General features: G+C 38.7%; 1 protein-coding gene across 2 annotated transcripts in view; it reads left to right on the plus strand.

Moving 5' to 3' along the window:
- The window catches only part of LOC111874590, a 74296-nt gene that overhangs the window by 19760 nt on the left and 35768 nt on the right, over positions 1 to 18768 (plus strand). Inside the window, exons 6-7 of one of the 2 annotated variants that reach the window (XM_033755517.1) lie at positions 15553 to 15740; positions 17032 to 18737. In XM_033755517.1, coding sequence (XP_033611408.1) covers positions 15553 to 15740; positions 17032 to 18737 — 1894 coding nt within the window. The remainder of the gene's footprint in view (positions 1 to 15552; positions 15741 to 17031; positions 18738 to 18768) is intronic. The other variant, XM_033755518.1, reaches the window with a different exon arrangement.

The raw sequence follows: 18768 nt of genomic DNA on the forward strand, positions 1-18768 counted from the left end.
TGAATATTCTTATCGAAATGAAACTCCGGCTGTCATTTCCCTCACTAAGATATCGTATTTTCCTTTTTCCTTTTAGAAATATGTACTTTCGTAAAGATGACCTCAAGTTCTATATAACTGAGAGTACTGTTGGCCTGTCTACGTCCATATGGATGGGAATTACAACACATCTCGGCAATTTTCGTGGGAGTAAAGACGGCGATAGTGTAAAGCTGGTCAGTCATCTCCATATAGTTTTGAGGTTTTCGCTGCAGTGACTGTGATCCTCTGGGTTGTGACACCATGCAGTCTTTTAGCTGGATACTAGCGTTTTGGAGTAACATGCTGTCTCCTTCTGAAGATGGACCTCAGGAACGTCAATGGATTGCAGCCTTCTGCATTATAACTCCGTATAGTCTTGTAAACGGATACCGATGTTTCGGAGGAACATGCTGCTTTCATATTGATGGTAAGATGGAGGCAGCATGTTCCTCCGAAACGCCGGTATCTTCAGAGTAAGTTGGAGACAATATGTTCCTCCGAAACGTCGACATCCATCTACAAACCTACGGGTGTCAACCTGAAAGACTACGACATAACATCGCGAAATACTGTCATGAAGTGGAATGCGGTGCCACACGCCGCGTTATGCCAAACACGGGATACAAGCAGACTTGACACTTGCTGTAAGCCAGGCATGTCCAACGCGTCCATCGCGGGACGATTGTTGGTCGATCTCATAGGCCTATAAGGATATTATACGTGAAAAGCATGTAAATTCACTTGCAATATAATATGATTATATTCAGATTTTGACGGGAAAATACGTATTAGTCATTCCTATTTTTCTCTTCTTATGTAGCTTACGTGAAAATTGCTTTACACTTGTGTTAAGTGAACTGTGGGGAAGCCCCTACTCTATCCTTATCACTTGAACTCTTTTATTTCATCACTCGTCGTCAGCCGCGCGTTTTTGATGCAAGAGTGATCGACAGAACGTGTGATTCACTTCGTTCCCTCCCTCCACTCAAGTGCGAATCGCCGTACTAAGAAGTGAGATGTATTATTACATTATCTGTTAAGGGAGATTTGTCGCTTTGCTGTGCATTAAACAAAAGTAGAGTTTGGGGATGAGCTCAGTGTAATCAAAGGGACAGTACATGCTCTGCCCACGTTATTTTATTAATCTCGAAAGCGTCTTTCAGTTAAAACAGTTACCTCAGTATAGCGGAAAATGCAACGCCTCAGTGTCCTTGCCAAAAAAGGATAATCTGGAACGTCATTATAATGCTCTCCATAGGAATAAGTACTCGTATGATGCTGATTTTCCACCCAAGTGATATTCGTAAACTTAAGCTCAAAGAACTTACATCGAAATTAGCTGCTCAACAACAGTTGATGGTAAAACCAAGGTCACTTTCTAACAATGCAACCAAATTCTTCAAGGTCAGTAATCTGATCGTTAAAAAATGCAAACCTTTCGCGGAAGGGGAATTTGTAAAAGAGTGTTTTCTTGAAATAGCTGATAATTTTTTGAAGGATTTAAAAATAAGAGAGAGATCATAGCTACTATTCAAGATCTTCAATTATCAAGAAACACTATTGTGCGGCGAGTAGAAATGATGTGTGGAAACATAACTGAACGGTTGTTGAAAGATGTTTCCAATTGTGTTGCTTTCTCCCTCCAACTGGATGACTCTACAGACATCAGAGACACAGCCCAGTTACTAGTTGCTTTTACAACAAACATGTGTCGTGTTATTTTTACCAATATTTTTGCTTAAAGCGAGGTACGAAGATAGGAGGGGGTGGTAGATCACTGGCAGTTTTGACACTAAAAAGTCGTTCACAACCTGTTTGAAGTTGGACAAGCCTGCTGTAAGCTTACATTGCCACATCGCACACAATCCGCTCAAACCCGTTCCAGTTGTCATTATCAAAAATTATTTCCGTCTATATTAGCATGCGCGAGTTGAAACAGTCGTACGGGTCGTACGTGTTCAAATGGTTTCAAATTTCTACTCTCAGATGGCGCAGTGGCATCGTAGTCGAAGATGGCGTGTCGGCATTTGTGAGGTTGACGTGTAGGATGTTGTCGGGAGTGGAAATGGGTCACACCCTAATTCTAAATAAGTAGTTAAGTGATAGTTTTTAGTGAGTGCAGCATATTTTCGAGGGGTATGAACGATAACTAGGAAGTGCCTGAATTGTAAGTGATGGAATGTCCTTTAAACAACATTGGATAGATGAAGTGATGTGGCAAACTAGCAACGATTGCGCTAACCCAAATGCTTCCTACGATATTTCCCCTTATTATGCATGAGACCTTTAATTTGTACGATTCAATGTCATGCACCTTATTGTTTGTTGGAAGGTACTTTAAATATGTATGAAACCTGTTGGAGATCGGTGTTGGGTGAATGTAGGTAGATGTATGTTTGACGTTTTGACATTTTACGTAGTGATTATTCTTTTGCTTTTCGCATGGTGGGTTTAATTAGGTTAACATTAGAAGTAGTTGTATCGGTGTAATGATTTAGTAATTTGTAAGTTTACAGTTTGAGCAAAAATGTGAAGATGTTTAAAGTAATGTACAGGCTTAATGTCACAGTATCGAACATCTGTCAGTTGTGTGCTTTATAAAGTTCCGTTATGTGGTTGGCGATTGCCAAGGGAACTGTGCCTTACAGTCTGTGTGCAGTGTACGAATAATTAATGAACATGGAAAATATTTTGACAGTGTTAGGTCACTTGTGTTACAAAATAACCCGTGTTTATCCACACATTTCTACTAAGGATGTTTTATTTTATCATTCTTACAATATTTTGAGTTTGTTACGGGATTGTGATAACTTGTATTTTTCGCGAAGTATAATTAGAATGTTCTAGTCAAGGAGGATAAGTTTGGTAGGGCATGTAGCACGAAAGTAGGAGAGGAGGAATGCATGCACGATTTTCGCGGAAAGTCAGAAGGAAAGAGATCACTAGGAAGACGAAGATGTAGGTGGGTGGATGATATTCAAATGGATCTTAGATAGGATAGGGTGGTATGGACTGGATTGATCTGGCCCAGGATAAGGACCAGTGGAAGGATTTTGTGAACATGATAATGAATCTTTGGGTTCCATAAATGTTGGAAAATTCTTGACTAGATGCACAATTTGCGGTTTCTGAAGGAGGACTCATCTCCATGGAGTTAGTTTACTATCACGGCGTAAACTTGCTATGAACGTTAAACATACATTTGTGTTCATTAACATTCAAATAGTCTGTTATACTTGTCTCTGTATTTTCGGTTCTTTTAAAGTATAACATTAGTGTAACATCCTAGATGACTTGATATTTGAAGGTCTGTGCTTATAAAACCATATAGTTGACAGTCATTTTCCTTGTGAATGACATCAGAACTGCTTATACTTTCAAACCTGCCATGTTGTGCAATGACATTAAAGAGCCACCATTAAACATGTGAATATGGTATGGCATATCATTTTTTTGTACACAACGAATTTTTATCTTACTGGAGTGAAACGGGACAAGAAAGATAATAAAGTAATGATTATTTGTCTTTTGGTTGGTTTCTTAATTCTTTGAGTGTCAAGTGTTGAAAATTTTGAATTTAAAAATTGCTGTAGTTGTCAGCATGTAATGTCTGCTGGTAATATTTAATCTGCAGTGCCCAGAAATATTTGGATGGAATTTTCTTCGCACATTTAAAATTATGAGAGATTGTCTATATATAGGTTGTTTTTTTTAAATAAAACTGATGCTTTCACGGCCCTGCTCTTCACCGCTAAAGGCGCACCGACCGTCGTGAATTGCACGCGAATTTTGCAGATGACTCAGCATGCCGATAACATTTGGCATGAAGGGAAGTTATGACGTTTGTTCACAGATCACAGGTGTTGAGAATGCTGTTCCTCTACACGTAAATATCTTTCACAATTAATTGTTTCGTTAAAAAACACATACAACAATCCTCCTTGCACTCACGGCACACCTGACACCAACTTTCACTGGATGGTTTCAGCAATTGTGTTGCCATTCTTCACTCTAGTCTCTTGAGCTAGACATTTCAGTGATATCCTATGTGTAGACGGTGTGTCCAGCATCCGTTAGGACTTTTTTTTTATTATTTGCCCTGCAATGCCATCTGTTGGCGAGTTGTGGCGTTAAGACTCTTGAAGTTTCAGCTGTGGCTGTCTATATTTTCAAAGCGCAAGCATCGCTGCATCATGTGTTCTGACCTTGAATGTAACAGTACTGTTCTGACGCTCGTCGGAAAATGGCAGTTGAACAGAGAGCCAACATCAAATTTTGTTTGAAGTTAGGCAAAACAGCCGGAGAAGCGTACAACTTATGAAGAGTGTGTACGGTAGTGATTGTTGAGTCGCTCGAACGTTTTTCGATGGTATGCCGTATTTCGTGACGGCAGGGAGAACATTGAAGACGCTCCACGTGCATTAAAGCCGAGAACAAGTAGCACTGAAGAAAAAGTGAAAAAAAAAAAAGTGACCGAAATCCTTGCATCAAACAGATGTGTTTCCGGAAGACTCATTGAGGAGCTTTTGGGAATACCAAAAAGTACTGTGCATCAAATTTTGACTGATGATTTGGGCAAACGGAAGGTCTGTGCTCGGTTTATACCACACGCGCTGTCAGACGATGAAAAACATGCCAGAGTGGAAAACTGCAAAGACATGTTACGGTCGGCCCAAAGTGATACATAATTTACAAAATCGATTGTTACTGGTGACGAGACATGGTGTTTTCAATATGATCCTCTCACAAAGCTGCAGAGTGTAGAATGCAGCGTGCAGCGTGGTTGAGCCCAAAGAAGCCGAGCAAAGACGCTGCTAACCGTTTCCTTCTATTCCAAAGGAATCATTCACAAGGAATTTCTTTCAGAAGGTCAAACAGTGAATTCTAATTATTACCTCAGAGTCCTCAGTCGTTTGTGGGCGAGAATTCTTCGAATTCGACCTGAATATCGAGAGCAAGGTTCCTCGTCGCTCCTCCACGACAGTGCCCCACCCCACAAATCGAAGATTGTGTGTGATTTTTTGGCCAGAAAAGGGATCACAGTCCTTGATCATCCTCCGTATTCGCTAGATTTGGCTCCAGCAGATTTCTGGTTGTTCCCAAAAGTTAAGTTGGCGATGAAAGGAGACCGCCAGGACACCATCCAGGACATCCAAAGGGAATGTACCTCAGTTTTAAATGCGATTCCACAAGAGGAGGACAGTGACTGTTTTCGAAAACTTTTGAATCGATTCCAGCAATGTATAGATTCAGAAGGAGACTCTTTGAATAAAAAGAGTGAAATTTTGAAAATAATTCATGTATTGTATTTTTAATGAACACAGTCCTAACATAACCTGGACACACTGTGTATGTTCCAGTCTGACCCCTATGTCCTCTAACTTCTCCTCAGTAAGCACTTGGCGCCTAAGAGTCCCATTGTTCAAAGTTTATTCGTCAAAGTATGAACTATTTGTCTGCTGGGATCCATTTCATCACGAAATTTACCTCAAAATTTTCGCCGACACTTTTCAGGAGAACCGTATTTCACGTAGGTGTCATACAGGAATACACGTTGCTCTAAAGTATAGCGAACCAAGTTGTGCCACACTGCTAAGTTTTAACTGGGAACAAATCATGGCGCTGATAACTACGGTCTGCTGATGACAAGTCATAAACCAACTCCACATGCATGAACAGCACTGCCCGCCATGTAACATAATGCTGTGTAGAGGTCTACAAGTTAATTAGTTTCCTTCATTCCGAACGTTATCGGCCGTCAAGAATTCTGAATAATCGGCAAAATACGCATGCGCCTTGCAGCCGGCAATAGACCGGTCACGGTGAAGCGCAGAGCCATGAATGTACTGTGCGTTTTCTTGGCACTGTGACATTTCTAGGGTAATAATAGTGTGATAGCATTTAATGACATGATTGAATGAGAAATTTGCTTGATATTTCTTGTAAATGTATATGTACCATATATCAGTTACGTTTCCTGTGCATCTGGGTATCCAATATGTGTTCAGTAGTGTATAAACTTATTTTGTCACCAGGGTGAACTGTTTGCCTGTCAGTTAAATTTCAAAGTTGGACTACGGATCTGAAGCAAGGTCATAATGTAAATATAGGTATAAAAGGTAAAGTGCTCCCTGTGCTCATGGAATTAAGCACTATGCCATGAAGGCGTATGGGGGAGTGGATGTATAGATCCACATTTTTGTGACCTTGGAACTTGCTGGAGGTGAGTGGTCAACTTCACGCCCTGACTGCTTTACCCTCGAGGAAAGAGTCCCCCGGTACACACTGGATTGGGTTAAACCCAGAGCCAGCCTTGACGATTTGGAGAAGAGAAAATTCTTGACCCTACCGGGACTCAATCTCTGACCCCAACCTGTAGCCAGTCGCTATACCGATTATGCTACCCCTGTTCATAAATCATAAATATGTTATTATGTTCAAATGTCTGCAAACAATAACAAGGAATCAAAATCAATTTAAGATTAAATTAAGACAAAAATAAAGCCAGGAAATGCTTGTTATTGTAATTAAGCCATATCAATCAGTCTCTTTATGAAGTATCAGACATTGAGATCTCCATATAAAAAGCCATTTACTGTTTGTTTTTCAATGTTAAATGCAGCTGTCAATTGCAAGTATTTGCTTTGAAATGAAGTTCTAAGGAAAATATTCATGTGAGGTATGATGTAGGTGGGTGTGCCAAATTTGTAATTAGGAACTTCCTGGCCTGTACAGCCCAACTAGCTTAGAGTGGTCAGATTAAGGCATTTATGTTGGATTGCACACATACGAGTAGCTTGGGTGGGGGAAATGAGAAACTAATATGCAGTTTTAATAAGAAAAGCTCTTGGAATACGGGGATTCATAGAGAAGTAAAACACTGGACCGACTCTCAGGGAAATCTGTTGTGAAGTTATGATCTGAACTGGTTGGGGATTATGTTCACTAGTAGGATTGTGTGGTAGCGGTTTTGAGTCTTATGGTTTTATACTAGACTCTGGTTGGTTAGTTAGTTAGTTATTGGAGAGGGTGGGTTGCCCCATGCACTGAGACCTGTATTGGTCCATTGTGCTTCTCTCTATGATTTCTACCAGTCTCTATATCCTACTGGTACTGCTGCTTGCCATTAGTCCCGCCCAGCCAGCGAGACCAGCTCTACTAGCTGAGAGGTATCTATAATGCTTCCCCCATCTACCAGAGGTATTAGAGACTGCTGTTGGGTGGGAAATGTCCGTTAATTTGGCTCAGTGACCTCCTTTGGAGGTATGAGGTACTTTTACGTGCCGTAAAGCTACGACACGGGACCCACGGCTTAAAGTCCCTCCCGGAGGACTTGTTCCCCGAATTTTTCCACCCTTAAAAATTCGACGACCGCCGCCGGGTATTTGAACCCGCGTACTACGAGTCATGAGGTGGGAACGTTACCTCTAGACTACGGAGGCCGCTTTAGACTCTGGTTAGTTGAATAATGTAAGTATGCGATAGCTTTTTGTGTGAATCTGTTGGATTATGAAAATGGGGGAAATAAGAAAGTAATCATCACCATTGTTGTCGCCGCCGGCAAAACAGCCCTTTTTGAGTCATAACTGCCCTTAGAAAAGTTTTTCCAGATTTGATCCAGTTTTCACTTCTTTGGATTTTGCCACAGTAGTTCGTTACATAGAAAGATTTTCAGCCTTGCGTCCAACCCCCAAGCTGGAGGACCAGGCCTCTATTTATGTCCCCCAGTGACAGGTTGGCCCTGTTGTATCCCCAGGCACCAGTTCCCCTTCTTGTCACCCACAATTTGCAGGGCTACAGGGGCTGTATTCTCACCTGCCTCCACTTGGAATGGGAATGTATGAAATGTTAATAAGGAAACTTATTGGAATAAAAAGATTCAGATGTAAGACACTGAAATTAATCTTGAGGAACTATGTAACGTGGAACTGGTTAGGGATTGTGTTCATTGGTAGGGTTTGGTGCTACTGGTTTTGGCTCTTCTGATTCTCTATCAGAAATAATCAGTTAAATATTGTGGCTGCTTCCATGACAAGTGCAGGGGCTCATGCTCTTTGTCTCCTGTTTGTAATTTAAACAGCAGTTGTAAGAATGTAGGAAGAATTATGTTTTTTGGTGTAGTGTAGTAATATCTGAAAGCAATAGCCTCCCTATTAGAAGTGGTAGTATTTTGAGTTACAATTTATTTAACAAAGCTGGCAGTAGTTCAGGCGATGTTGAATGGTAGGATCATGTAGCGAATAATAAATTGGAAAGGATCTTGAAGGAAGCAGTCATGTCCTGATTTGAGGTTATCCCCAGTTTGCTTTGAGGGACTGCTGAGAACCACGAAATACATCGGTCAGGATACCTAGTGTTGTGGCTCAGATTCAGAGCGATCTCTTCCTACGTATGTCGGTAGTATAACTGTTTGAGCCAGTATACTTGGTTGAATGGTGAAACATATATGCATGAAATTGCTTGACGTGGTTAGGGGACATAAATATGTATTATTTTAACTCGAGGAGGGCTTACGTTACATTGACTCTAGCTCCTTTATATGCAGACGTATTGGTGAGGAGCTGTTCATATGTTTGATATTTTCCTTTCAATTGTGGACCCTCACACTCTTAAACACTCTTCAATCTCTTAATCCATGGTGGTTCATTGCATTTTCTCTCCTGCTGATGATTTTGCTTAAAGTACTAAGTTATGTGCTCTTCATGACAGTTGTGTGTGCAGTTCATTTGCTGTTTTGCCTGTGGCATCATGGGCTATACCAGGAAATTCAATTACAAACATGCATTTAAGCGATTTCAGTCTATTTTTACTCATTAAAAATACTTTAAGTTTTATTATTAATGTGTGGTATATGCCAGTCTTTTTTATTTTTTATTTCTTCCCCAAAATTGTGGGGCGGGGCAAATGCTGTTAGCCCCCATGTATGGCATGTGGCAAATTGTGTTTGGTTGTATAAATAGTCCATTTTATTTGTGCAGTATACACTTCGTCTATCTATTGGTAAAATGTACAAGGTCAGGTGAAGGGAACTGACATAGAGGTACTGCTTATTTATGTGTTGAACATCATCATCAGAGATGGCTAAACTGTTTTGTTATAAGGTTTCTGAACTATTTTTGGCATGCTGTAGATCTCTGCATTAAATCTTACGCTACTGCAAATATTGTTCTGTTCTCTTTGCAAAGTTATCATATACAGGTTTCACCCTTTACAGCCTCATAATCTTTATTTTCACATAATGTGTTTTATGGATTGACTCATACCTGTTTCATTAAGCATCTTCCTGTCTGATGAAAATCTGTGTGTAATCCCTTTCCTATCTCTCACTTCTTCCCTCATGATGTTTAATTCAGCAGTCTTTCCCTGTTACTCAGGCCTTTTCCAGGAGGTTATTTTATTCTTGTCATGAATCAGAGTAGTGATGCATATGAGTTTCTTATTACTAAACTTCTGAAATGGAATTATTGTTGCTAGTGCTGAATAATTCCCTTTGGTTTTACTGGATTTGTTTCCGGTTTTGTTATTATATCTGACAAATGGGAACTTTTCTGAGTTTCATGCATAAACCCAATAACTCAAGACTGTCAGTGTGAGAAATTGAAGGATAAAATAAACAAATATGTAATAAGTGCAGATCGGTGATTATTGTAGCAAATGCCATGCACTAATTTATTTTAACTTATCATCTGTTGTAATTTAATTATAGATGTCAAGTTTTCAGCTCAGGGAACAGTGTGCATTTGGGCAAAGAACCTTGGATGTAACATTAATATACATGTGCTTATGTTTTGAGTGAGTTTATCAGAAGCATATGTTGTTAGACAGTGAGGTATAATCAGTAAACATCTTCTGCATGAAGCCTTGATGATTTGCAGATATACAAGTGTTCTTTCAGTTTTCTTACAGCCTTAAACTGATTAAATATAAGGCAATTTTAATATTTCTTTTATGAATAATATTTAAAGCTCAAACATTTTGAATGAGTCTTTGTTGTTTGCCATTCACATATCTGTTTTCAAATACTGCAAATTTACGTTCTGTAGCTGAGATCAGTGGAGCGCCATATTTCAGCTTCAGTTCCCATTCAGGCCATGTGTTTTACTACAGGGTCATGGACAAGTAACTGTACAGCTTGAACTGACCATCTTATGGGACTGGTGACTCTTGATAGAAGCATTTCAGTTTGTGGGAACATAAAGTGCTGCAGAGCACCAATCGAAATTGCTTTCCGTGCCTGTCTATACATGTGAAACAAATTCTGGACTGCTGAACAATTTTTCACGAAGTTTTATATTGGGGAATTTTAATAACATCTGCTGACACCAGTTGTGGTTAAATTTGATAAGAATAATACAACACTTTTTTTTTGAAAATGTGTGTTTATGCACATGTGTAACTAAGTGTCAGAGTGAAGAATTTGTTGAACGAAAGCTGCAGAGAAAAATTAACACATTTTATGCCCCTTACACATCTCTTCACTTCTGGTTTTAGGGCTGTTTAAACAAAAGTGACCCTTCGCACTGTGCATATATTTCTGAACATGTATATTCAGCAGTCAACAGAGATCTTCTAAACACAACAAAAGACTTCCAAATTCTCTTTATTTTCAATAATAATTACATGAGGCTTCCTGCCACCTGAATTTATGGGTCTGCATGTATTTAAATATAAATTTAATTAAAATATTGATTGTGCAGCTGAAATTATTTATTCTTGACCATAAAAGATAGTCCACATGCAAGTAAACATTTCATTTGTTTCAGAAAAAAATATCATACAGAAATGTGTAATTTTCTTTTAGTATGTAATTATGGATGACGAAGCCGAAGTATTGGTTAATAGTAGAGTGAATTTACCGACTACACAACACGTTTTTTTTATCACATATCACTACATGTTTCGACCTCAAGAGGTCATCCTCAGGTGTATGAACACGGGTGTATAATTACGCGCGGTCAGTATGTAGTTTTGGCATCTTATGATTTTGAATAATGTTTGTTTATTGTAAGGAAAAATGTCATTCTAGTCTTTGGTCTTTGATTTTTTATAGTTATTTAATTACATCATCTGTGTCAGGTCTATATAACATCAATGATGGGATGGTTAATGGATATGGAGCTGTTGGTGGAATTAGAATTGATAGGGAAAACTGTAACTTTGAGAGAACCTGCCCCAGTGCCACTTTACTCACCACAAATCCCACATGACCTGTCTCGAGGTGGAACCCAGGCTTCTATGATATGAAGCTGACGATCAGTCGCCTGTCATACGGCATGGCCACTACTATCATTGATGATCTTGAGATATAGTGTTCTTTCATGTTGCAATGTTCTCCACATTTCAGCACCTCTTTTTGCAATGGGTTTAGGTAAAAGAGAGGAACATTAAATATCCAAATATTGCACCCTTCCATAATAATTTGATTTCGAATGATCTGTTAAAGGCCGTTTGTGAAACAGAGGTACAGTTGTGATCATAATGTTCCATAGCTTTAATTTCACTTTTTTTTTTTTCATGGTGGAACATTAATAACTTACAAGTTCACCACAAAACCTTAGGATGTGGATTCTTTTTGTGCTGTAGTGTAATCAAGCAAAAAACAAACAAACAAAACAAACTCCGTGGCCTATATTCCGCAAGCGAACTATACCGACCAAGCTACCACCACTTGTCGGCGAAGTTAGTGCCAACTTTTACAGTTAGAGGGTGTCACGTGGTCAGCGCAACAGATCTCCACGGCCGTTAATCTCAGTTTTCTAGACCGGAGCTGCTATTTCCTTTAAATAGCTCCTCAGTTATACTCACAAGGGTGAGTGGACACCATCCCAGACCCACTACTTCTCAGAAAATCTGTTAGTGCCAGGAATCAAACCCTGATCTCTGGATCTGTAGCCAGGAACTCTGACCACTAGACTACACAGTGTTGTCAAGACATAAATAGACCCATCTGCAGTGGTGCTGGTGATGTCACATGTGCTACTGAAAGTTACATTTGACATGTGCTGTATTTTGGTGTGTAGATACACACACACACACACCTTTGGTTAGGAATGTAAAGGGGGGGATATTAATGCTGTGGGACAAACGTTATAAATAGGAAATCCAGTTTACACATGTGGTGATGAGGGAAAAGAGGGGTAACTAGGACAAAAATACACAGGGTCACCCTATTCTGTGTCTGTCTGTGAATGCAGAATGTGGGGAAGGGGCCCTTGAGTGAGAGCACTTGTCTTCTTGATGTCATGTCAGTACACTTTAAGAGAACACTATGAATGGGTTGTGGCAGGTTGTTAATTGTGAACAGTTCTGAGTGAAGTATGTGTAACATACACACGTTTATAAGGATGTGTGTTTGTGATTTGACAGAAATTCGGATCATTTTGGATTTGTATGTGTCATTGCTGAACACTTCTTGTTTTTAGAAAATATTACTGTAGTCCTTGGCTATTTTTATTCAATGAGCAGTAATTTAAACACACTCATTAATACAGTATATTTTACTACCAAATCTTTATTTAAATATTTTGAAATTTCCTGATATGATAGAATTTTTTTCTCTCCAATTTTTTATTTCAAGATATTGTTATGCAGGTGTGGGGGAAATTTAAAGTTATTAATTTGACAGCTGCAGACCTTATAAGTGTAGATTAGTGTTACTGTAATTTGCGATTATATTTGTGCAAAGATCTTTGCAGGCACTCAGCCATGTTAATGTTGAGATGATGTTTGCAACTTAATGTTATAATTAAGCTGTATTTAATCTGTAAACAATAATGAATGAAGAAACTGTTATTGTATATAGAATATATAATTAGTATATAAATATTCCCTCTCCATTACTTTTCTCAGAACACTTTGTTCTCTGTGGGTGGGTCCTGTGACTTCATGTATGACACTGTATTTTATTGTAGTTAACAAATGCTGATAAGATGCAGTGTTGTTGACATTGGTTCTAGTCTGTTGATTTTATCTGTGTTATGTAAACATGACACTATTTAGTCCTTTAAAAATTACAAATTTCTTATCAAGATTATGGCATAGCCAAGTGTTGTCAACAGAAGGCTGTAATAGCCTGCAAACTGTTATATGTAACTGTTCCTACCACGTTGGATTTTCTTTGGAAATTAATTTGACTGTGTGCTGCCACGTTGACTAGGGTTTTTCCTGCAGTTTGAAGAATGTTTAATGAATATGCATGATTGTAGTGAATCTGCAAGGTAGCGTTTTGTTGCATTGTATTGCATTATTGTTTTTTTTTTTAAGTTTTATAGTCTGTACTTATTATGTACAGAAATAGAATTTGCGTTTTGTGGTAACCTTCATGCATATGCTGGATAATATCAGAATTCATGCATTGTACAGAATGCCTACTGCATAACGTGGCAAGTAGAACATATATAGCATATGTTTGTAACTTTCATATGAGAGATAATTGATTAAAATACTTGTTATGATCGAAAATGTTGCTGTTGATGTTAATTTTTATGCTTGTGACTGCTGTCCTAATAACAAACCTTCTTGAACACTTTGCGTTCTACTGCTGTGATTTTATTTTCAGCACACACGTACACACAACACACACGCACTCTCTCTCTGCACATATCTGCACACATGCCTATGTGCACACAGGGTTCATGAAGTAATAAAGATAAGTTGAATTTAAGGATACAACCCCAGAGTCATGTCAGACATGGTGGTCAAAACAGGCGTTCCTATTGCTCCTGACGGTGATTGAACTCCAACTGTGAAAGCTGCAATGAATCATTATTCTGACAACTGTTATGTCTCAAGTCAGATGTCCCTTGTCCTGAGGCGAAGTGTCCTATGACATGTTGAATTGAAATTTGTTAGATTTATTTTGCTCATGTGTTTATATGCTTATTTAGCAGTTATGTCAGTAGCTCATACCATGTAGTATTAAATGGTTACTGAATGTGGAATTGAAATGGCTAGGAAAGGAAACTGTTGAGGCCTGCTTTGAGTTACAACCTTGGCAATTACCTAGAGAGACTGACGCAAACCACATAAACCTTAATTGCAGTAGTCAGTGGCCTGGCCAGGACTTGAGCCGGGCACCAGTTCGGAAGCAATTGCTGCTTGAGCCAAATTGCTTGGTTCCTATACATTTAACAATAGTTGGAAAGGGTGTTGATTTGTAGTCTCATCAGCCTGTATTGCTGATTCTTTGTTAAATTGGTCCTGATTTGATGATACTGCTGTGATTTTGGTTCTTACATTAGTGGTATAATTTTATTTTAGTTTTTTAATGCCATATCAGCAAATGCATGCATTTTTTTTAAGTGTGCGTTTTATTTCCCGTGGTTGTCATGACCAGTGTCTTGAATCTCCATTCTCCATGAAAAGTGGGGAATTTCTTTAGCAGCTGAGCGACTGTTAGCTTCAGAAATACAGCTTCATGGAGTTAATTTAGTTAGATTAACATGAATTCATGTTAATTAAGTTCCAGACTATACCAATGCATAGAGCATATTTTCAAATTATGTATTATGTTCATAAATTTAATATAACAGTGGAAACTTTTAATCAAAGGAAAGAAAAGTTGCTGCTTCTTGTCATTTGGGAGACTGATAATAGGAGATATGTAGTGTAAAGTTCAGTTTATGAATTTAGCATTGCAGTTTTTATGCAAATAGACAGAAGATCAAATATTCTGCAATTTTAAATCACTAAATTCTTTAGGAATTACACTTTACACACACAGAAAATGATATGCCTGGTAGGAAGAGTTAGTGGTGCTACAAGTCCATCAGTAACTGATGCTGGTCCCATGTAGAAGTGGTTCATGAACAGAACAGACTATATGTAGTAGCTGATGTACCGAAGTCCTGTGAAGAATTGTGAGTCAATATTTTATGTAAAAGGCTTTTATCAGTTTTTACGTTAATCTCAGAGTATTATGCATTTGTTACTTTATGTGGAAGGTGTAGTTTTGTGTTTTTAGGTCTGATTAATGTGCATATGTGCACTATGGTGTCACATAAGTGATTGTAAATTGTGATCACAGTTTCCTCAAAGTCATTTGAGCATCGATTGTGGGAAGTAGTGTGATCTACTAAGCACTGAAGTCTGTTGTTTGACATCTGTTGTCAGCTTTCCTTTGTGGTAAATGAACATGAAGATCGACCATCACTGATTAGATGAAAATTTATATTTCTAAGTAATCACACTGTATGAGAATATATAATTATTCCCAAATTTATGTTTGTTTTAAAATGATTATTTGCATATGTGCTCTTAAATAATTCAATTTGAAAGACAATTGGTGAAATGGGACTTAAATGACATCCTGGTTTTGGTGGGAATGTTTATTGAGACCTGATAGAATGCACTATATGTATCATGCATGAGAGCACATGGCATGGCTAGCTGAAAACATGTTGCTTTTATGGTTGAAGAAGGCACAATGCAGTAATTGTGTGCACTAGTTAATTGCACGCTTGTTATGCATGTGTGTACACATTCATCTCAACAACTCAAAAGACCTGTGTGAGATGGAGCTGGTGTTTGCAGCAGCAATCGTCAGGTGAGCGGTGGCACTGCTGCCGCTAAGGTGAAGGCTAAAGTGGCGGCCACATCGCGGCCTCACACGCTGCGAATCCAGCTGTCCAGCCATCATCAGCACAGCTACAGCATGGCCTCTGATGAATCCATCGGCAGCTGCTCACTTGATGCTGATATCACAGCTAGTGATGCTTCAGGTACTTTCTGGAGGCAACATGATGTGATGGTGTGTCATACTCTGCAAGAACTCATCTTGAAGTAGTTCTCATGATGTATTTACATTTTCTGACACAAACAAAAATTTGCAGTACATTTTGTCTATGTTGCCCAAATATTTAGAGAAAAATAGAACAGGGGTGTTCTTAAAGCATGAAAATAATATGAGTATCATGTCATCAAAAATACTGCACAGGAACAGAGCAGTTATCGGCACTTATTGTTTCAGGCATCATACCAATTATTCCATTATGTTATTGGTTATGATGGAACGTGGAATAAACATCATCTGGCATTATTTCTTATATGAAATCTATGGAGAATAATTTGCTTTTTATGTGGTACTTCAGAAGTAAAGACTGATAAGACAACATAGTACAGTGTTTAGTTACAAAGATGAACTTTACATCTGAAATATGAATGTTTCATTACTTGCCATAAAAGTCAATACTTTCTCTTCTCCCGTTCTTTCCTGCATATGTTATTACATGCCTGATATATTTTTTAAGTGTTTTCTTGTACTCCATGAATTGAAATTTATATTCGACAGCTCATAATACAAGTATGTAAAGTTCATCTTTATAACACTTAACTTCACTCTGTGGTTCGGAAACAGTGGTTGAAGGTTTAAGAACTTGTCACATTCACTGCAGTGTCTAGTTTTGGTACTGTTTGCAGCTGCTTTTCATATCGTATGCTCTGGCTGCAGGTTGCAATGCTGATGATGCTAATAGTTTTAGTGCCATGGTGTGCTTAATTTAAGCTCACTCGATTTACAGTTGTCATGGTGGTGTTGCTGCTGAAGTCCAAAAATTGTTTTTGAATTGCTTTCCTCTCGTGGTTCTTACAGTTTTTTTTTTTTAGCAAGGAGGCAGCTTTTAGTGTTCTTATGTATTTTGGGAGATAGGAATTGCTTATAAAATTTAATTAGGCATTACAGCTGACAATTTATGATTTCAAGTTTCTTTTCATACAAGCAGTACAGAGGTTCATCCAGAGGGAGGTAATGGATTATGATGTTGCTTTTGTTTTTAACATTAAAATAACTATTGCATGACATGCCAGTACTTCAAGTAAGATGCCTGGGGAACTGTGGGCCATGTTCTCTAACTTTAAAACAGTATTTATAATCTTGAAATAGGAATAACTTCATAACAACAAATGTACATGCCACATTTATTCTTATGTTAAGGTATTTCAGTTTTACAGAAAGTACAGTATTTTTAATGCATACATGAATATGTATTTTATGTAAATATGTATCTTTTACAGAATGTGTGGATTTGGGTGCAGTATCTGCCTGTACGCTAAGAAGTCTGCAACTGTCAACAAAAACTCCTGACCCTGACTATGTAGCTACCAAATCCCACGGTGGTGCCTCTACACCTGAATATGTTAAGCGAACTGCTCGTCTCTTTGAATCCTCTGATGGCACAGTCATAGGAAGTCAGTCACCTAAATGTTCAACGCTTCAAAACAGTGGAAAGCTTGTCAGTTCTAGTAAAACTTGTGATGTTCCAAGTGTGATAGTTAATGGAAGCAAATCACTGAAGACTGGAGAGAATGTATTAAATGGTGATGGTTTTTCAGGGAAAAAACCGTCTTATTTAGGTCTGGCTTGCACAGTAAGTGGCTATAGTGGCATCACGACTTATGATAGTAAACTTCGTGAAGGATTCCGTTCACGAGATCATAGCCCGGGACGTTTAGGTATCATAAAAAGTCATGAGGTGAGTCCCCAGCGACAAGGAACTGATCATTTTGAAAACCATCTAATACCAACTTACAAATCAGACTGTGGGAATTTTCTGGTTGCACCACCAGCAAAAACAAATGCCCTAGTTGGTGTTGATGCTGACAAAGTGGAATCTGTATCACACTTGAAATCAGGATCAGCTAGAACAGAAGCAGCCCCACCTGGAAGTGGTAGTACAAACATAAGCACACATTGTAGTGGAAATCAAACACATCTGATAAGTCACATGAATGGGGATAAAGTAGGACAAAAGGAAAACAAAATGCAGAGCCCTCAGTCACAAAGGACGATTGGAGATGGGGGAAAATTTTCAGCAACAATGCATCATATGGTGAATGGTGTTTCTGAAAAAATAGGTATCACAGCAACCGAATCTAATTATACACGTTTAGAAAGTTCTAGATATGTAGATAGTTATAGTGGTTCCAATAAGGAGGAATTTTTTTCTGACTCACCGTCTAATATACGAGAATCAACACAAAATTTCATGTCCTCACTGTTGACAACTGAATCTTCATTTTCTTCAGCATGTTATGAATCTTCAGTTATACAAACAACAACAAAATCAAGAGCTGTAACAGATTTTTCTTCACCTCATAAGAACTCTTCTTTGACTTCAGTGCCTAGAGAAGGTTTTGGAGTGTTTTCTCCTATCAGATGCTCACCAGAATCACCAAAGACTGCCCTGAGAGATTCTCCGGGTTCCCATGTCACTTCTTCTCCTAGAGATAGTTCCAGCCTGTCGTCACCCTTGAAGCGTTCTCCAGATTCTCCAAAAACTTCATCAAGAGATTCCCTCATGGCGCCTGCAACAATGTCCCCTCAAAAGCAATCGCCTGGAGCTGTTCGAGTAGTAGAATTCACATCTCAGACAAAAAGCTATGTGCGTACAGCTTTTGTATCCAGTAATTCCATGGAGTCTGCTTCAACATGTAAAACTCAGGGTTATTCAGGTTCACCTCAACTTAAGGGTCTTCTGGATGGAGCACAGACAACAAGCTATGTGAAAAATGTTTGCTCTGGGCTAACCACATGTGGCTTGATCGACAGTGTGGGCTCTTCTGATGCATTGGCAGCCCAAACTAATGGCTCAAATTTGGATAATGCAGTGTGGGCTACCAAGTCTTTCATTCAGCAGAGGGTGGAGCGTTTATATGGTCCTGGCGCATTGGCTCAAGGTTTCTTTAGAAGAACACGCCAGAAACCTCCAGATGAAGTTCAGGTAATACTTCTGTCTTGATTACCTAACTTTA

Source organism: Cryptotermes secundus, unplaced genomic scaffold, assembly GCF_002891405.2.
Source record: "Cryptotermes secundus unplaced genomic scaffold, Csec_1.0 scaffold1394, whole genome shotgun sequence".
Classification (NCBI taxonomy): Eukaryota; Metazoa; Arthropoda; class Insecta; order Blattodea; family Kalotermitidae; genus Cryptotermes; species Cryptotermes secundus.